This window comes from Theobroma umbraticum, unplaced genomic scaffold (assembly GCF_002168275.2).
Source record: "Theobroma umbraticum cultivar Fairchild unplaced genomic scaffold, ASM216827v3 scaffold_204.0, whole genome shotgun sequence".
NCBI classification, from domain to species: domain Eukaryota; kingdom Viridiplantae; phylum Streptophyta; class Magnoliopsida; order Malvales; family Malvaceae; genus Theobroma; species Theobroma umbraticum.
Window position 1 is genome coordinate 6,839,713 of NW_018397267.1, and position 16,212 is coordinate 6,855,924.

Below are 16,212 nucleotides of genomic sequence, written 5' to 3' on the forward strand. Positions count from 1 at the left end.
TGAAATGTGAAAATATCACATGATCATGTTATTTTACTATATTAATATGCTAAGTAATCTTTTATTTTCATATGTCAACATGTTACATTAACACCACATGATATAAAATGGCAAGTATTATTTTAACTAACAACAATTAGCTAACTATTAGTTATAAGGATTTACTTGGCTAAATATAAAAGTATATATGCTTAATTGAACATAACAAAAAAATAAAGACTTATTGAATTTTTTAAAATAATTCGAAAGCTTTTTCAAATATTATGCCTTATTAATTTGATGGTTATAAATAATTTTTTAATAAAAATTTCATTAGAAGGTCGAGAAAATGTAAGGAAATTAAGCTGCCAAACGGGTGGTTAGAGAAGCAAATGGAAACTGGATCTTGGGGTTTATGTATAAAATAGGTACCTCTTTTTCTCTTCTTGTAGAACTTTGGGTAATATATTGAGGTCTTCAATTGTGTTGGAACAAGGGCTTTAAGAAGATTCAGGCCGAAACTGACTCAATGATTGCCATCCAAAATCTATCAAATCAATATTTCATATTAGGTTCGAATGCTCATCTCCTCAAAAGTATAAGATACTTTACCTTCATCGTAAAATCAACCAATGTATTGATCGAATGGCCACGCACCATGAAAGCTTACAACTTAGTTTATCTTTGATTTTCCACCATCTTATGTTAGTTCTTGTCTTTTGGCAGACTAGCTAGGCATTTCATGGCCTAAAATAATATAATTGGTTATTTAGTATTTGCCCTTTATTAAAAAAAAAGAAAATGAATAAAAAGCTGTCGTGCGATAAAAAAAAATTCAATCTTTTTGGGGAATTCCTCTATTTTGGGTTGCCAAAGCCCAAACAACAAATAAAGTAGAGCAAGTATGCACGAGATTGGTTGGCTTTCAGCTATCTAACACAAATCGTAGAATATTATGGTCCATGTGCTCCAGGGAGGATTCTAATCAATACTACGACCCAAAGAATGGGGCTGTAGCTCTTGGAAGTTTATTGGGAAACATGGGCTCCTTTTCTAAAATGGATATCGGCACACTGCCGTCAACTCTCTTATGCTGTTGTTATATATGCATATTGGCATTTGCAAGGAACAACTTTAGAAGGTTAGTAAAGTGACCTTAGGGGGGAAAATATAAAATTAAAGTTTAATACAAAATACCAATTGATTATTTTCCATGTGGAATGAATTATAGCTTTAGGGTATTTTGTCTTGCTATACTTGAGCATCCGGTGCTCTCCCTGTTCAAGTTCACTTACCATGGATTTTTCTCTTTTTCCTTCATACTTTCCTCCCCTTTTGACCTCTTTCCTTCCCTCTTTGTTCTTTTGTTTTTTTCAATTAAAACTAACCAAAAGATTAAAGAGTAACATTTATTCTTATCCATGTATAGCGGCTTCATATAAAAGTAAATTTGTGTTTTTAGTTATTTATAATAATTGAAGTTTCAAATTTTAAAAATATTAATTGCTCTTTATATTTAATGTAATTTTACTTTGTCTTATGAGTAGTAAGTAGTAATCTTATCACTTAAATGCACCTGTCGCATACTTCATCAATATATGCTGAGAAAACGAATATGGTGGAAGCAAGGATTTATGAATCATAAGTGGAGTTTTTCAAGTCAACAGCAGAAGCGTTACAACTAGAAATCCAGAATCGGTCACTTTGGACGCAAACTTTAATATGAATACCCAGCCATGTGTTGTCAACAGCCCGTCTAGCTCAGTCGGTAGAGCGCAAGGCTCTTAACCTTGTGGTCGTGGGTTCGAACCCCACGGTGGGCGTGTTTCGCTTTGTCACTTTTGCGCCTTTAGACTTTGCTGCCCTTTTGAGCCCAATCATCGAAGAGGGCTGGGCCCCTCTCGGCTATTTGGGCTTTTCATTTGGTCCCATCTCTCACCTTTCCAAAACATTGTTTTTATTTTGACTCATTATCCTAAAGAATAATCCTTCTCAATCACGGTGGCTCCTGACTCGTAAGTTTTTCCTTTTTCTTTTAAACTTGCTACTTATCCATGGAGGATAGGATATCCTAACTCCTAAGTTTACCTTCTAGTAACTGAAAAAAGGGTAAAAGAAGGATGTTTCATTTTGTCATATATAGTAGCTTACTTCTCCTCTTTGGAGTCGAGCGTCAGTTTATGGCATGAGCCGTTATGGTCAGCTGGAGAGGACTTTAAGTCCAAGTCCAAGTTTAGGTTGAGAGTAATACAATCTTTTGAATGAAAAATAAGGGGTTCGGAGAGGTTCAAAACACAGGACCCATTTCAGTTATCATTAAAACAAAAATATATAATAAAATAAAAATCCTTCCAAAGTGGAATGATTTGGAAGATTTGTTATATATACCTGAAATTAGGCACAATGGAAATCTTCCCTCTCTCCCCTCAATCCTTATTTTTGATTTGATGCTTAAACTTCAACCATATTATGCTGCACTAAACTAGCTGTCACTAGTGACGAGACTTTCATCAGGAACCTTGACTTGATTGTGCTTATGAAAGAATCCACAAACATGATCAGGGGAATATGGAGTTGGTTAATTATTTGGCGCACGATTTATACGTGTTTTGCATGCGCCTAAATGAATTGGTTAACTGAATACCTAGCCCTCCCTTTTGAGCCAAATCACGACTTCCATGAGTGCATGTCCACATCCCCCTCACCCCGCGTTACATAAAGCTACATTTTACATGCACATAGTTGCAATTTCATTTAACAAGCTAAAAGCCAACTACATTTCTCGCATGCTCCACCTGCTTTGCTTATATATATGTCCTTTCAATGCAATAGTTCATGCCACATCTAACTACACCGGCTTCTTTCTTTGAGCTCTCTCTTTTTCTTTGTACGAATAATTTTTATATATTTATTAAAGTTAAATGTGCACGCGTTAAAATCATAGTTTACAAAGAAGATTTACATTTCAATAATTTACAAAGACGTGTCCCATACACATAATTTGTTAATACAAAATGAGAAATATTTATATTCTAATTCATAAATTTCATTTTATACATCTTAACATTTAAACTTGTAATATTTAAATTAAAATCTCATATTCTAACTTATTAAGACATCTCTTATTTTTTGAATATATAAATATATATGTGTGTGTGTGTGTATAATTGAGAGGATTTTAATAACGTGTTTATATTTTATACAAATTCTAAACTTTATAATTATTATTATTGAAATTGAAGCTACATTTTATCATATAATTGCTGAAGTTGACCACAAACCTAATGTGAAATTTACACTATAATTTTTAATTGCAATCGTAATGCTAATCTAGATTTTAAGGGTTGTGCTTGATGCTAATGCTATATCATGGCTTTTGATTATTTGATTGAAAGGGAACCAAAGGGAAAAAAAAAAAAAAAACCCTTCAACTGCTCATCAAGCAATCTACATATTTTTGTCTTATTGGATAATACACCACCATATAGGTAAGATTAGAATCTCATCAAATGTAATATTGCTAGGATACGGTTATTATGGACATTAATTATTTGATCCCCACAAGAATAAACGACAAATGGTTGGCAATCCATAAATCTCTTGTCAATTGTATCTTTTGATATTTTTGTCTTTCCTTAAAGGCTAAAGATATATAATGTTTTGATATACACTTGAAATGAAAAATAGATAAGGATTCCAAATTAAAATTTAGAGAAAAGGACAAATAATTAAAGTTTTGGCTATTAGTAATTTCTAAAATTAAAGTAGCTGATGATTATTTTGCATCTTTATGGTGGAGCTTGCTCTCTATCACTAAGCATTTGGGAGTGGAGCACAAATCTTCTACAATGCAACACATCATTGTTAGCCTTTTTTTTGTCCTTTATTGTGTTCCTTATTGGAATTCCCACCTCTAATTTGTGGAGGTTTGATGATTTGGATTATCCCATTAATAATTTGCCCTGACATTTTTTCAATAAATTTGCAAAACATAAAACTATATCTTTTATAACCAAATTATTAGTCTTCAATTATGGTCAATTGGGAACTTTGACTTTTATTATTAAGTCCTTCAACAAATGAAATAAATAATGTTTAGCTAATTTCAAAAAAAAATTATTTTTTTATTAAGTTCAATGAAATTCATATGTTTTTATTTTTAGTCAAATAAATTATTTTACTTTTATTTAAAGTTAAAATGCTACTTAACATTTTATATCATAATAAATGATGACATGATCTTATGACCTTTTTTCACATTCCACATTAATGCTACGTCAGCATTATTTAAGAATGAAATGATAAACAATATCTTGACTAATTATAATTAATTAACTATATTAATCATAAGAATTTATTTAATCAAAAATAAAAATAAATGAGTTTGATTGAATACAATAAAAAATATTTATTTAAATTTTCTTTATTAGTTTAGGGACTATTTGAAACATTATGCCAAAAGAAAAATACATATTTTGTTAAAATTTACGACAACAACTGTCTCTCTAAAATCAAGTTAATTTACTACTTTTCTCTCTCTCTCTCTCTCTCTCTCTCTCTAAAGTCAAGTTTAAATCTTTTTGGTCACCTTAAGCATTAAGGATTCTAATTATTCTTAGACAACATTGGATTTAAAATTCTAAACAAGTCTTTAGTCTCTTCTTGGGGCTGGAGAAAGGATTACCTAGAGCAAATGGCAGGCCTTCTAAATCCCAACAATTACTAATTATATTTAATTATTCATCTAGGCTAAGTTTACAAACTGGGGTTCCGAGTTGCCGCCTTTGATCCCAACATCTCTTAGGTTTAGCCAAAGACAACTGTCCTTATTTTAATTCAAAGTGGATGAGCACTAGTTTTGGACTCCGAAAAATTATAGCTTTATAACAGTAAAGCCATTTTAAAGTGGCCAAAAAAGCATCTATGAACTCTAAAGCATACCATTTTCCCAAAACAAAAAATATACAATGTTGAGACAAAAGGGGAAGGCACAACATCTTTTTCTTGTCATTCTTTGTCTGCCTCCCAATAATTTGACAAATAGGAATTGATCAAATTTCCTCTTTGGCAACTAAAATAATATATCCAAACATTAAGCAAAACTATATAATTTAATCTGATGATATATTAGTCCAAAAATTTGAAGATTGAATGAATCTTGTCGAATCTTTATTGACCTTATATATATGGTAGATTTATAAAGTAGTAACTTTTTTTTTTCTTTTGTAACACACAATTATAAAAGTGACCCAAGGAAAATTATAGTTTCTTCTTTGTAATTAGAAATGATACGCGTAGCATGGTCTGACTCTTGATGGTCCACGTCTTTGATTGGTTTCTTTAAATACAGTACAATTCCAAATGTCAAAAATTGAATGGATTTAAATTATTGCTTTATCTTTCAGAGACTGATATCCTGGAATATTCAAAAAGCTCCATTGCCTTAAAAGAGAGAGGAGTGAGATTATTAGTGAAGGAGTGTGGAGTTCAATAATTGAGCACCGGCAGCCTTTCACCCACTCTTTTCTTTTCGGTCGTTTTCGGGACTTAAAAACTTTTTTGTTAGAGCTAATATCTAACAAAGATGCACACTTGCACTATTCTAAACACTTTGTTGAAAAACCTAATTCCCAGTACAAATTGTGAAAAGCTGTGTTTCATGATATAAACATCACATTTTAATCTACAATATTGATTTTGCCAGTAAATGTTTTTTTAATTAAAACAATACTATATGTCTTAATCGCGTGGTTTGCATTAAAATATAATATCATTAACATTATTTGGAATACTATTATAACCTGTGTCGACAGCGTCATATTCTGTATTATAGTTTGTCAAGAGGGACAAGTTTTTTTGTTTGTTCTTGAAAATCATGAGGGACACGTTAATAAACAATTATTTGGCTAGATGATGATGAGCATTGATGTGAAGTGGCATATATTATGTATGCATGCATGCATGCATGGCCATATACTCATCATACATGGGAGATGGAATAGAAGTGAGAGAGCGTGCTTGAATTATTATAATAGGAGTTCTACTTTTGCTAGTGGGAGAGATATTGGACTTGGTAGAGAAAGCTTGGCATGAAAGAAATTGAACTTTTCACAAAGCCTCTCCTTTTTGCCACTTTCCCAAAGTACCTGCTTCTTGGATACTTCCAAGCTCATGGTTTTTGGAAGCAATCTACCCAGCATAAGGCACCTTGTTTCAATTCTATTAAGCTCTCCAAGGCCAATGATATCGGTTTCATCTTTTCTTTAATGATAATCTATAAAAAGTAACACTCTTTTTAGCATATCATACCAAGCTCCAAACATAAAAATGCACATCGGCATGGCTTATTACACGAATTTGTGAAATTCAAATGAAAGAACAAAAAAAAAAAATTATATCGGGGTTCTTTTTATATGTCCTCTCACATTACTTTGCGGGATTTATATATAGTACAGTCGTTTCTACTAACATGGTCAAGAGATGTCTTGTCTGCTATGTACATGTTAAAAAATTCATGGAGCTTGAAATATCTAAATTAAAAAATGTATTTCTTTTTTATTTATAAATCAGATATTTTTTTAATATGAATTTGACATTTTCAAATTAAGATATTGTATTCTAACCATCAAATTATCCTCGCAACACGAATTAAATTTTTTATTTATATGTTTAATTGAAACGTTAAACTCCATTATTAGTATTTTCCTCAATCTAATTTTATAATGATATAATTGTTATTTATAAATACGAAAAGTCATCGAATTGATAACTCAATATCAATTATACTTTGATTGAAACAATAAGCACGCGTTGAATGTCGCAATTTCAATTAAGGTCGGATGTATACATGAATTGGAGTATATTTTAGAGTTGAAATTTCTAAATCAAAGTATGCCTCAAGATCTTAAGTTTGAAAAATCACGCCTTCTTATGATTCTAAATTTTGGTTTTTATTTTATTAGGAGACAGAAGAATAACCCTGGCTCTTAATTAGGTTGACATAAATTGCTAAAAATATAAAATAATTAGACCCACGGTAGAGAACAAAGAACTGGTGACTAAACCACAGGAAGTGATAATAAAAGAAGTAAAATTAATTTCATATGTATAAAGTAGATTACTTTACATAGTAATTTTTGTCAAAGGTTTTGCTTCGTTTGGGTACTTGCCGGGATGATTTTGACTAGTGCACTACTTCCAAGTAAAACAAGACAAAAATTCTTAAACAGAAATCCCAACGAGAGATTTAAGTATCAAGTGTCGACATATTAAAAATGAGGAGGAGTGCAACAATTGAATTGTAATTTTCTTTTAATTAAATTGTTAATTAATAACATATCTCGACTTGAATCTAAACATTATTTTTTTATAAATTTGCCAGCCATTCACTCACATTTCTGCAGAGTTTGATTCAACATTGTGATAAATGAATGGGCCCGAATATTAAATATCTACATCAATCATCAAATAAGCTTGAATTATCATATTGACTTTGTAACATCAAGACAAGATAAATGGAGCTCCATGACTTATCATTTGGAAGTCCTTTTTAAGTATATTAATTGAAAATAATGCACACAAAAAAAAAAACAGATAATGTCTCGAATATAATTATTAATGGATTTGAATGTTTCTTTTCTTTATGTTCGCAAATAAATTTAGCTTCTACTAAATTATCAACTTTAAGTACTTCCTTTTTATCATTTGGAAATAAAAACAAATAGTAATTAAGTATTGCATGTATACAAGGCTTTTTTTTTTTTTTTGCTTTTTTGAAAAACGACAGAAAATCAAAGCAATTTGTGTAGCTATCAAATAGTACATATAATTGGTATTAATTTTAATTACTCAATTATACTCAATGTAACGATTTTGACACATTGGAGAACAAAATGAAAGCCCTATACCACCCTCATAAGGCAAATACGTGAAGTGAAAACTACACGTCAAGCAGGCATGTTAAAAAGAAAGGCGAAAGTAAGTTCAAAACGAGACATCTGTCCCGCAAATTGCCATACTGGCCCACGTTTCACCTAACACATTACCTAAAACTTTTGGCCTCTCATAAGAGTTTGAGAGCGCCACCATCAATTTCCAATTTCCATGCAAATTAATAAAGTTTTTTTTTAAATAAAGGTCTGGAAATATATAGATCTTGCCCACCAGGCTTACCAACATCAAAGATCTTCCCCGCAAGTAATTACAAAGTACCACAGCTCATGATTTTCTCTATTAGTTTTCCGTCGTTTTCATTATTTTCTACGAACGACTTTTTATTTTTTTTACTTTTTACTGATCTTATAAATTCTTACAAAAAGATAAAAAAAAAAAAAGTAAGTAAGAATGTGTGATGGGGAAGGAGTTGGAAGTATATATGTTGATGAAATTAATAGTAATTACATAGGATAGGAGCATGCATGCATGCAATTCTCATTAAATATGGCACATGCAAATAAGATTTGTTTACCAGAATAGACATTTTTTCTTTCTCCTTTTCTTCACAAGCGATAGGTCAGTTTCCTATAGACATTTAGCCATGCATATGCCAGTTTCATCTGTGATTCTGTGTCAAACCTAATCCACGTAGGTCCACAATATGGTAAAAATATATACAGAGAGTGAGTTTGATTGTAGGTTCTTTTTTTTTTTTCTAAAAAAATAAATAAAAACTGGAAATCCATAATAGCAGCTCCAATAACAAATGTATATAGTATATATTATAGATATAGTAACAGCGGTATCAATTGCGGCTTAAATATAAATTACTTGCTTTGCATTTTTCTTCTTCAAGCTTAGGTTGTCTGTTATGGTTGGATATTCAAAACAGGATTTTTTTTGCATTAATTGTACGTAAAATAAAGTCAAGTGGAGTTAGTCCAACTTAACTTTTCTCTTGTGTGCCAGCTTATAAGCACATTCTCAAGTGAAAACTATTGCAAGGGTTAGCTTTTTTCCTTTGCTTATAATACTCCTTCAAACCTCATGCTATTTAAAATTAAACTAAAAAAACTCCTCTAATTATTTATTATCCAACAAGCTCTCAAGGGGATTAATACAGAAATTGAGTTGCATTAAGAATTTTAGTATTTAAGAGCTGAACAAGTTGCAAAACAATTCAAGTTTTTCAAAATTTTAAATTTATTATATATAGCGCATATATATGTTACATTAATAATTTTACAAAATTAAGATACAATACATATTTATATGTATACACACATACGTGACCTAATTTGTATGTTTATCATACAAAGGATTTAACTTTTAAATTTCATGAGTTTCATGGAGAAAAACTTAGGACATAGCTTATGTGATCTCCCCGCTCATTAGCCAATAAACCCCTTTTTTTATATAACATAATAAAAGGATTTAGTCGAAATCTATTGAAAAATTGGATTTGATTCACGAGGTGGCTGGATTATACTTTAGTTGAACAGCACCCTTTGAACTTTAATCTTCCCCACACCTTTTTTTTTTTTCTCTTTTTTGCCCCTTGATTATTTGTTTTCTTTTCCATTATTTTTGGTGTGTGCTTTAACAAACTTTATTGCCAACCACTACCAATTGTAATTCAATAATTGGCAAAGCAAAACAAGGCTAAACCCAATTGTGGTTTGTTGTTGGTCACAAAACTTTTGAAAATAAGATACTGAAAAGAAGAAAACTGAAAAAGCAAAAGTAATTGGGGGAAAAAGTTGAATATGGAAGAGGGTACAGCTCTAAGTTTGCTTTAGCTTAGTGGAATCACATCAGGACATTAAAACCAAAGTGGTAGTGATTTGATCAGGCTGTAAAAGCGATGCAGTTTCCATATTTAATCAAGGTTTCATGGAATTCCCAACCATTCACTTCTTCTTTCGTCTCCTTCCTGGGAAAATAATTAAATAAATACAAACCAATACAATGAAATGTCACCAAATTGAACGTTGTAATTTATTAGATCTTGCCTGCAACCCATATATCTACCCCAAACTCAAAATTTAGGTTAAAAGCACCAAACCCCAAGACAAAGAAAAATAAAAGCTTGTAACTACAAAATGAAAAAAGATTTATATATTCAGAAAGCCGCAGAAAATCATACTTAAACATGTTTATAACTTAATCTTGAAGGATTTTAATTTGGCTCAGAATTTTGTTCATCATTTGCATTGTATAGTCAAACAAAATTTAAAAAGAAATAAAAAAAGGATATACTTGAAAGGGCTAATTAATTAATTAAGCTTCAAATTCCCTGTAGTGTACAGTCCCCCTCAGTGATATTACATTGATTTTTCATGATAAACATACACTGTTTTTAACATAAGATCAAAACAAAAAAAAAAGGGAAAATAAACTGAAAATTGCATTTCTTTTTTTCTTATAGTTTTCTTTTATTTGTTATATCAACAACAAAATTAAAACCCCAAAGTAATTAACCATAAACTTAAAACATGGACATGCACCAACAAAAGTTCACTTATAACTCAGCCATTCTCTTATTTTGCTGCTTCAAATCCTTGTAAAACCTGTTTATGAAATCCTCGGCAGCCTTGTCTACGTAGCCATTGTCTTCGTCGACATCTCTCAAAGGAAAAGGAGAGTCCGTTATCCTAAGTTGCCTGGCCAATGGAGTTTGCCCGAACCCTGGTAACATAGGGGAGGCCTCCACCACCATGTTGCTGTCATTGTTGTTGAACATCTCCAACACAACCTTAACAGCGTTCACCGTCGCGACGTCGTCGTCGTGAGTGGGAGGCGCGTGGGTGCAGGCGAAGAAATGGTGATAGTAGTTGTTAATGCCGCTTTTCTTCTTGGTGGCGAGGTTGAAAGGGAAGATGTAGTTGGGGGTGTTGCTGCAGCTGAACTCGTACTCCTGGGCTGCCGCCATGAAGGATGAGATGTGGCGGTCTTTGTGGTGGTTGCTGTGGTTGTGGTGGTGGTGGAACATGAGGTTGCCGAAGGCTTTGGCGCTAGCGATTTTGCCACGTTTGAGCATCATGTTGAGATCAACCATGAGCTTTCTCTTTGATATGCCTTTTCTCATCATGAAGAGAACTGCCCTTACTATGCTCCATACTCTTTTGGCTATCACTGGAAGATTTTGTTCCATTTTGGCCTTTTCTTTTACTAGTATTTTTGCCTTTTCAATTGTGGGTTGAGAGAGATTGAGAGAGAGTGAAGGGAGAGGAAGAGAGAAGAGGAAATTATTTGTTTGGGTTAGAGGGAGAGAGGGAGAGGAAGGGTATATAAAGGGGAAGAGAAGGGTTGTGAAGACAAGGGAAAGGATACGTTTGCTTAAAGGTAATTTGTGCTTCAAATACGGCACTAAAATATCCTATGGATGCACGGATGGTTTGGGTTAATTTAGTGGTTTAAGTATTTTTCCTTTCCTTGGCCATGTTGCTTGCTTCAATCATTTTTGGTTGGTGGTGATTAGGTGGGCTCAAGCTCATGTGAGCTTGGGATGATGAAAGTGCCATCTAGCTGTTAGACCACCGTTTTGAAGACAAGGTTTGAAACCATTTCAACTCAAAAGACAATGATTTTTCTTTTTTAAAATAAATAAATAAATAAATAAAATTGTTGAACAATTATATAGTGTAAGGAATTAATTCTACCTGTAACTTAACCAAGCAAAGGATAGCAAACTCTAGTAATAATTGATTTGGCAATTACTAATAATTACTAGTAAGTACCATCAAATCCTGGTTTGGCTTCTTTGCATCACATTTTATTTTACTACTAACATTTTTCCATTCATCAGCTACTATTTTTGACATCTATAGTATCCATAATTAATGATAATAGAATCCTAAAAACATGATGATGATATATATATATTGAAAAGTATTGATTAAAGAAAGTAATTGATGAGATTTAAACCCTAATTATATTTATATATACTGCCATGGTTTAGTTTACTAAAATTAAGGTGAATATTAGGAAAACACCTACTAATTTTAATCTTTAAAAAGAGTTATTCAATGCACGAAAAGAGAATTAATCAACAAACACATCTAAATGAAGGAAATTGGAGAAACATCATATTGCTACCACATCTCTTTTACTTAACTACAATATTGTTGGACTTATATATATATATATATTAGAAATTTGTGTATTTATATATATAGTTAAATTGCAAGAGCTACGGATCATTCTTTTTTTTTTATTATTAATTTATAGATTAACTATTACAGTATATATAAATCATTTATATTTTGTAGCTTGTGTTTATTTACACACATATTAACTTCATATCATCAATGATTATTAATTTTTTATTCATAACCCAATCAACGACATGATAAAATATCACATGTTGTTCACATTTTACCAAATTGTTACCTTTTATAGTTGGCCGAAGAAACCATAATGGGTTGAAAAAGTTTCATTATACTTCAAAAAGATGAATGAGTGAAAGCTGCAAAGAGCCCCAGGTCTCCGTGGCCTGCGCAATTTAAAAAAAAAAGCCAATGTTGAAGCGAAGGCAGGAGGCAGGCGGCTGCATGATATTTCGGGTTCCATTAGTATCCCCCTACTTTTGGTATATGTACAACTTCAACTTTAGCGAATGAAACGATGTTATAAAAAAGTAGAAAGGGTATTATTGAGAAAGGGATTATAAAAATCCAACGCTGTCGCCTTGGAATTTCAACCATCCCATGACTTTCAACGCCCTTGGAGTTTCCTTAGCCTATAAACAAAGGCAAAGCCACAGCTTTTTTAACAAAGCAAAGTTCGTCTTCGACAAGAAAATACAATAAAAGAGGGCCAACAATACAATTTTCCCTTTGAGTTCCATTATTTCTGTTGTATCGTCAATTAAAGAATTGACAAAAAAACGTGGGAGAATTGGTTGCACCATTTTCTTTCTTTCGTATCATCAACATTGTACGAATATTGTAAGGTTGTTTTTGTATTTTACTACTTTTTATTTTTAAAGAAAAAATTCTAATCTTACTCTTTAAATAAAGAATCATACATTAATTAATAAATTAAATATTTAAATTTTTTTTTAGATTTAGGATTTTAAATATAAAAAATTACTTTTTAGCTAATAAATTTCAGATATTTAATCTGTAATATAATGAATATTATAAACAAGTATACATTTTGTTCATTTTTGCTCATAATGAATAGATTTATAATAGGATAGTCTAATTAGTATATGAATTGATAAGATTACTCATTGTACACAATTTTGTACAGTGTAAATGAATGGTCTGGAATTATTTTTTGCTTTGTTTTCGACTTTCACATGCTTTCTCACAAGAGGCAGCATGAATAGGATAACAGATAGGAGTAATAATTACGACCACATGCATGATATAAGGTTGCTCAAGAATGACATGTAACTTGACATCACAATATAAATGCCCGATCACCACATTTTGTAATTTGATTATGAATAAATTCAGCTTTGCTTGCCTATTAGTGTTTTGGATAATTATTAGAAATTACACTGCTCACCCAAGAAGCATGTGTTCCCTGATGAGAATGGAATTCCACCGGACTGTTTCTTTGCAGTGAGCGTAAAACTGCTCATCGGGAAGAATTAAAGCATCATGTTGAAGATGAATTTAGGGGTATTAAAAATGCTCACATACACAGTTTCATACAGACAGAAATCACCAGATTGTTGACTTCCCATTTAATCACAAACACAATCTTTGTATGTTTAGCAAACAATAAAATTAATATCTGCTAAAAATACTTGGAGATATAGACATACAGTTCTTACCAAGTTAAAATTTGAAACCTTGGAGGTCATAATAATATTATTCTCAATCCGTTTTCCATTTTCTTTTATATATTTGGGCGGAGGGGGAGGAAGTGAGAGAAGCTCTTCTAATCATACCTTGATATAGGAGGCACGTATGACACGCATTAGTTGAGGTGCTGCAGAACTTGAATCAGTAAAGAATAAACAGTTTTAACTCATGAGATACTAGTCAATTCCATATTAACAATTTACTTATGTCAAAACAATTGAAAAATATTTCCTAACTAAACAGAATCTAGGGCCAACAATCCCATAGTCTATTAGTTTTGACAGTAATATATGAAGGAAAATGGGAGAAGAGAGCTGACAAAATTCTATGCATTTAGAATTTAAACTGCTAGAATTGGGTGTATTAGGTGCCAACAAACCGCATTGGATTAAGCTGATATTGACTAACAAACTAAACACTATTAATAAATACAAAAAGTTCATTCTAGGCATGAAATATTAAACGACTATTCAAGTAAATGCCAGAGGTTTATTCCGCTAGTAAGCTTGAGCACAAATTGGTATTTTAACACTTACATCCTAATCAGTTTGGGACTAGTAAGAAGCTGCAAGCTTGTCCAAAGGTGCATCTAAAGCAGTGAAGAACCTAAAGGTTACAAATCTTCTGGACCTTCTACCAACTTCTTCTAGCGTAAGTCGCAGGCAAGCCAAGTAAGTACCTCAGATACCAGGGGCTTTTTGCACCCAAAAATTTCACTCTAAGTCTCTCTGTTCACATTTACTATATTGCAGCTGGCAAGTGCTAAAAGTCATCTTCTATTTCATCTGGTATAATTAACTTTTCAATGGCGGCCTGCCCATGGATAACAATTAGACAGCTTGTTAGAAACAGAACACCACTTATCTTTAGTTGTGATAGTAATATCATGCCAATTGATATCAGTACGTGTTCTTTGAGTGCAGTATACTGTCCCAGAAGGGACCACATGATATGATTGATTCTTTAGAAATGATTGTCAAAATGTTATTACTGTAAGAAAGTTGCTCCTTATTAAGACGACTCAGTGTCTCTTTTCCAAATTCAAGTTTATGAAAACCCAATTTCAGCCATAGACGTCAACTGCTGTGCAAGGCACAAATCAGACAACCACGTATAGGATCATAACAAATGCAAAAAAGCCCTTGAAGTCTCATCTTTCCAAGAAAAGACCATGGTAGTTGACCAAAAGGATTCAACAAAGGAGCAAGCGACATGATTACTCTTCGTGCACCTTTTTGGAAGAATGATATGCTCACAACATAATAGAATTAGAAAAGCAATCATACTTCATTCGTCCATAACTGCATAAATTTTATATATATAGAAAAAAATCACTAAAAGGAACCAAAAGGGTAGCAACCCATTAACAAAGCTGTGGGTTACACAAAGCATTAAGAAACTATACTTCATAACTACTTAAGAACTTGATAGGATTTTTGCTCATTTGGCCAAAAGTGGATCTGATGAGCTCAAGAAATAAAAAGTTGGAGCTATGAAACTAAAGAGATTAGAAGAATTATCATTTTAGACAACTAGGTACCTCTTTCATAACATGTACAATATTTTATTTCTGGTGACTAGAAACCTTCTGCAATATGGTTGGACAAAAACCAGAAGATGAATAGAAACCTAACATGCGATGTGCTGTGGCTATTAAATATATACATTCTTTAAACAGTAATAGATTGATTAATTTTGGAAAAATGGTTGGTATAATTTGCATTGCTATGCACATTGTAGATGAAAAAGGAAAAGCAATCATTAGAGTTATCTCCAGAACAACCGTTACTGCAAATTAATGTGGTAGTCTCATCTTAAAGAGGAAATGAAAAGCTGTACTATAGAATAAGCCACATTAACGTCTAAGAAAGCAAAGGGTGATGACTATTACCTCTATTTTAGCAACATCCAATGTACTCGGTTTTAAGTCCAAAGCGATTCCAAAATGAAGCATTGCCTTGTCATACTTTTTATGTTGTTTATAAATTTCACCTATCAATGCATAGATGCTACTTTCATGAGGTGTACACTCTTTGAGTTCCTCCAAAATTTCCAAAGCTTCATTCAATTTTCCAAGTGTCACCAGCATTTTTGCTTTGTTGTACTTTGGAAGTGGATTTTTGTTGTCAATGACAATAGCTTTTTCCATCATCTCCAAAGCTTCTTCACTCCTCTGCAAAACAATTTAAAAACAGTTGTCAATGGACAAAAAATAATGAAACAAGACTTTAGTAGTCACATATTTTTTCCTGTTTTGGGTTTACATTGCAGCCCATTGACAACAAAGTAAAGCATGTGAGTGCAACATTTCTGAGCACAAAATGCACAATTCAGTAGTAACATAGCTTCTAGCTGTAATCTTGTTCCAAAGTTGTCCTTGCTACATTGACCCAAGTCTGGCAATTATTAGGGGTGAGCAACGGTCGGTTGGAACCGTCCAACCGACCGCAACCGTCGGTTGTGCCGATCGGCCTCGTCG

General features: G+C 32.3%; 2 protein-coding genes and 1 non-coding gene across 3 annotated transcripts in view; 1 reads left to right on the forward strand and 2 right to left on the reverse strand.

The window, feature by feature from the left end:
- Nucleotides 1–1,729: 1,729 nt before the first annotated feature.
- Nucleotides 1,730–1,802, forward strand: TRNAK-CUU (transfer RNA lysine (anticodon CUU)). The gene has a single exon. It is a non-coding gene; the product is annotated as a tRNA-Lys (tRNA).
- Nucleotides 1,803–10,170: 8,368 nt separating this feature from the next.
- LOC110424461 (Avr9/Cf-9 rapidly elicited protein) lies at nt 10,171–11,189 on the reverse strand. Its single transcript, XM_021439026.1, has one exon. The coding sequence runs from the start codon at nt 11,066–11,068 to the stop codon at nt 10,436–10,438; it is 633 nt and encodes a 210-aa protein (XP_021294701.1). The 5' UTR covers nt 11,069–11,189; the 3' UTR covers nt 10,171–10,435.
- A 2,859-nt stretch (nt 11,190–14,048) lies between these two features.
- CDC27A (Tetratricopeptide repeat (TPR)-like superfamily protein) overlaps nt 14,049–16,212 on the reverse strand; it is a 6,308-nt gene continuing 4,144 nt past the window's right edge. Inside the window, exons 8-9 of the mRNA XM_021438978.1 lie at nt 15,625–15,918; nt 14,049–14,546 (exon numbers count right to left, since the gene is read on the reverse strand). Of these exons, the coding sequence (XP_021294653.1) occupies nt 14,496–14,546; nt 15,625–15,918 (345 nt within the window). The 3' untranslated portion in view covers nt 14,049–14,495. The remainder of the gene's footprint in view (nt 14,547–15,624; nt 15,919–16,212) is intronic.

Bases quoted from the DNA above. Each gene is read 5' to 3' on its own strand.
- LOC110424461 (XM_021439026.1), bottom strand. From the start codon at position 11,068: ATGGAACAAAATCTTCCAGTGATAGCCAAAAGAGTATGGAGCATAGTA.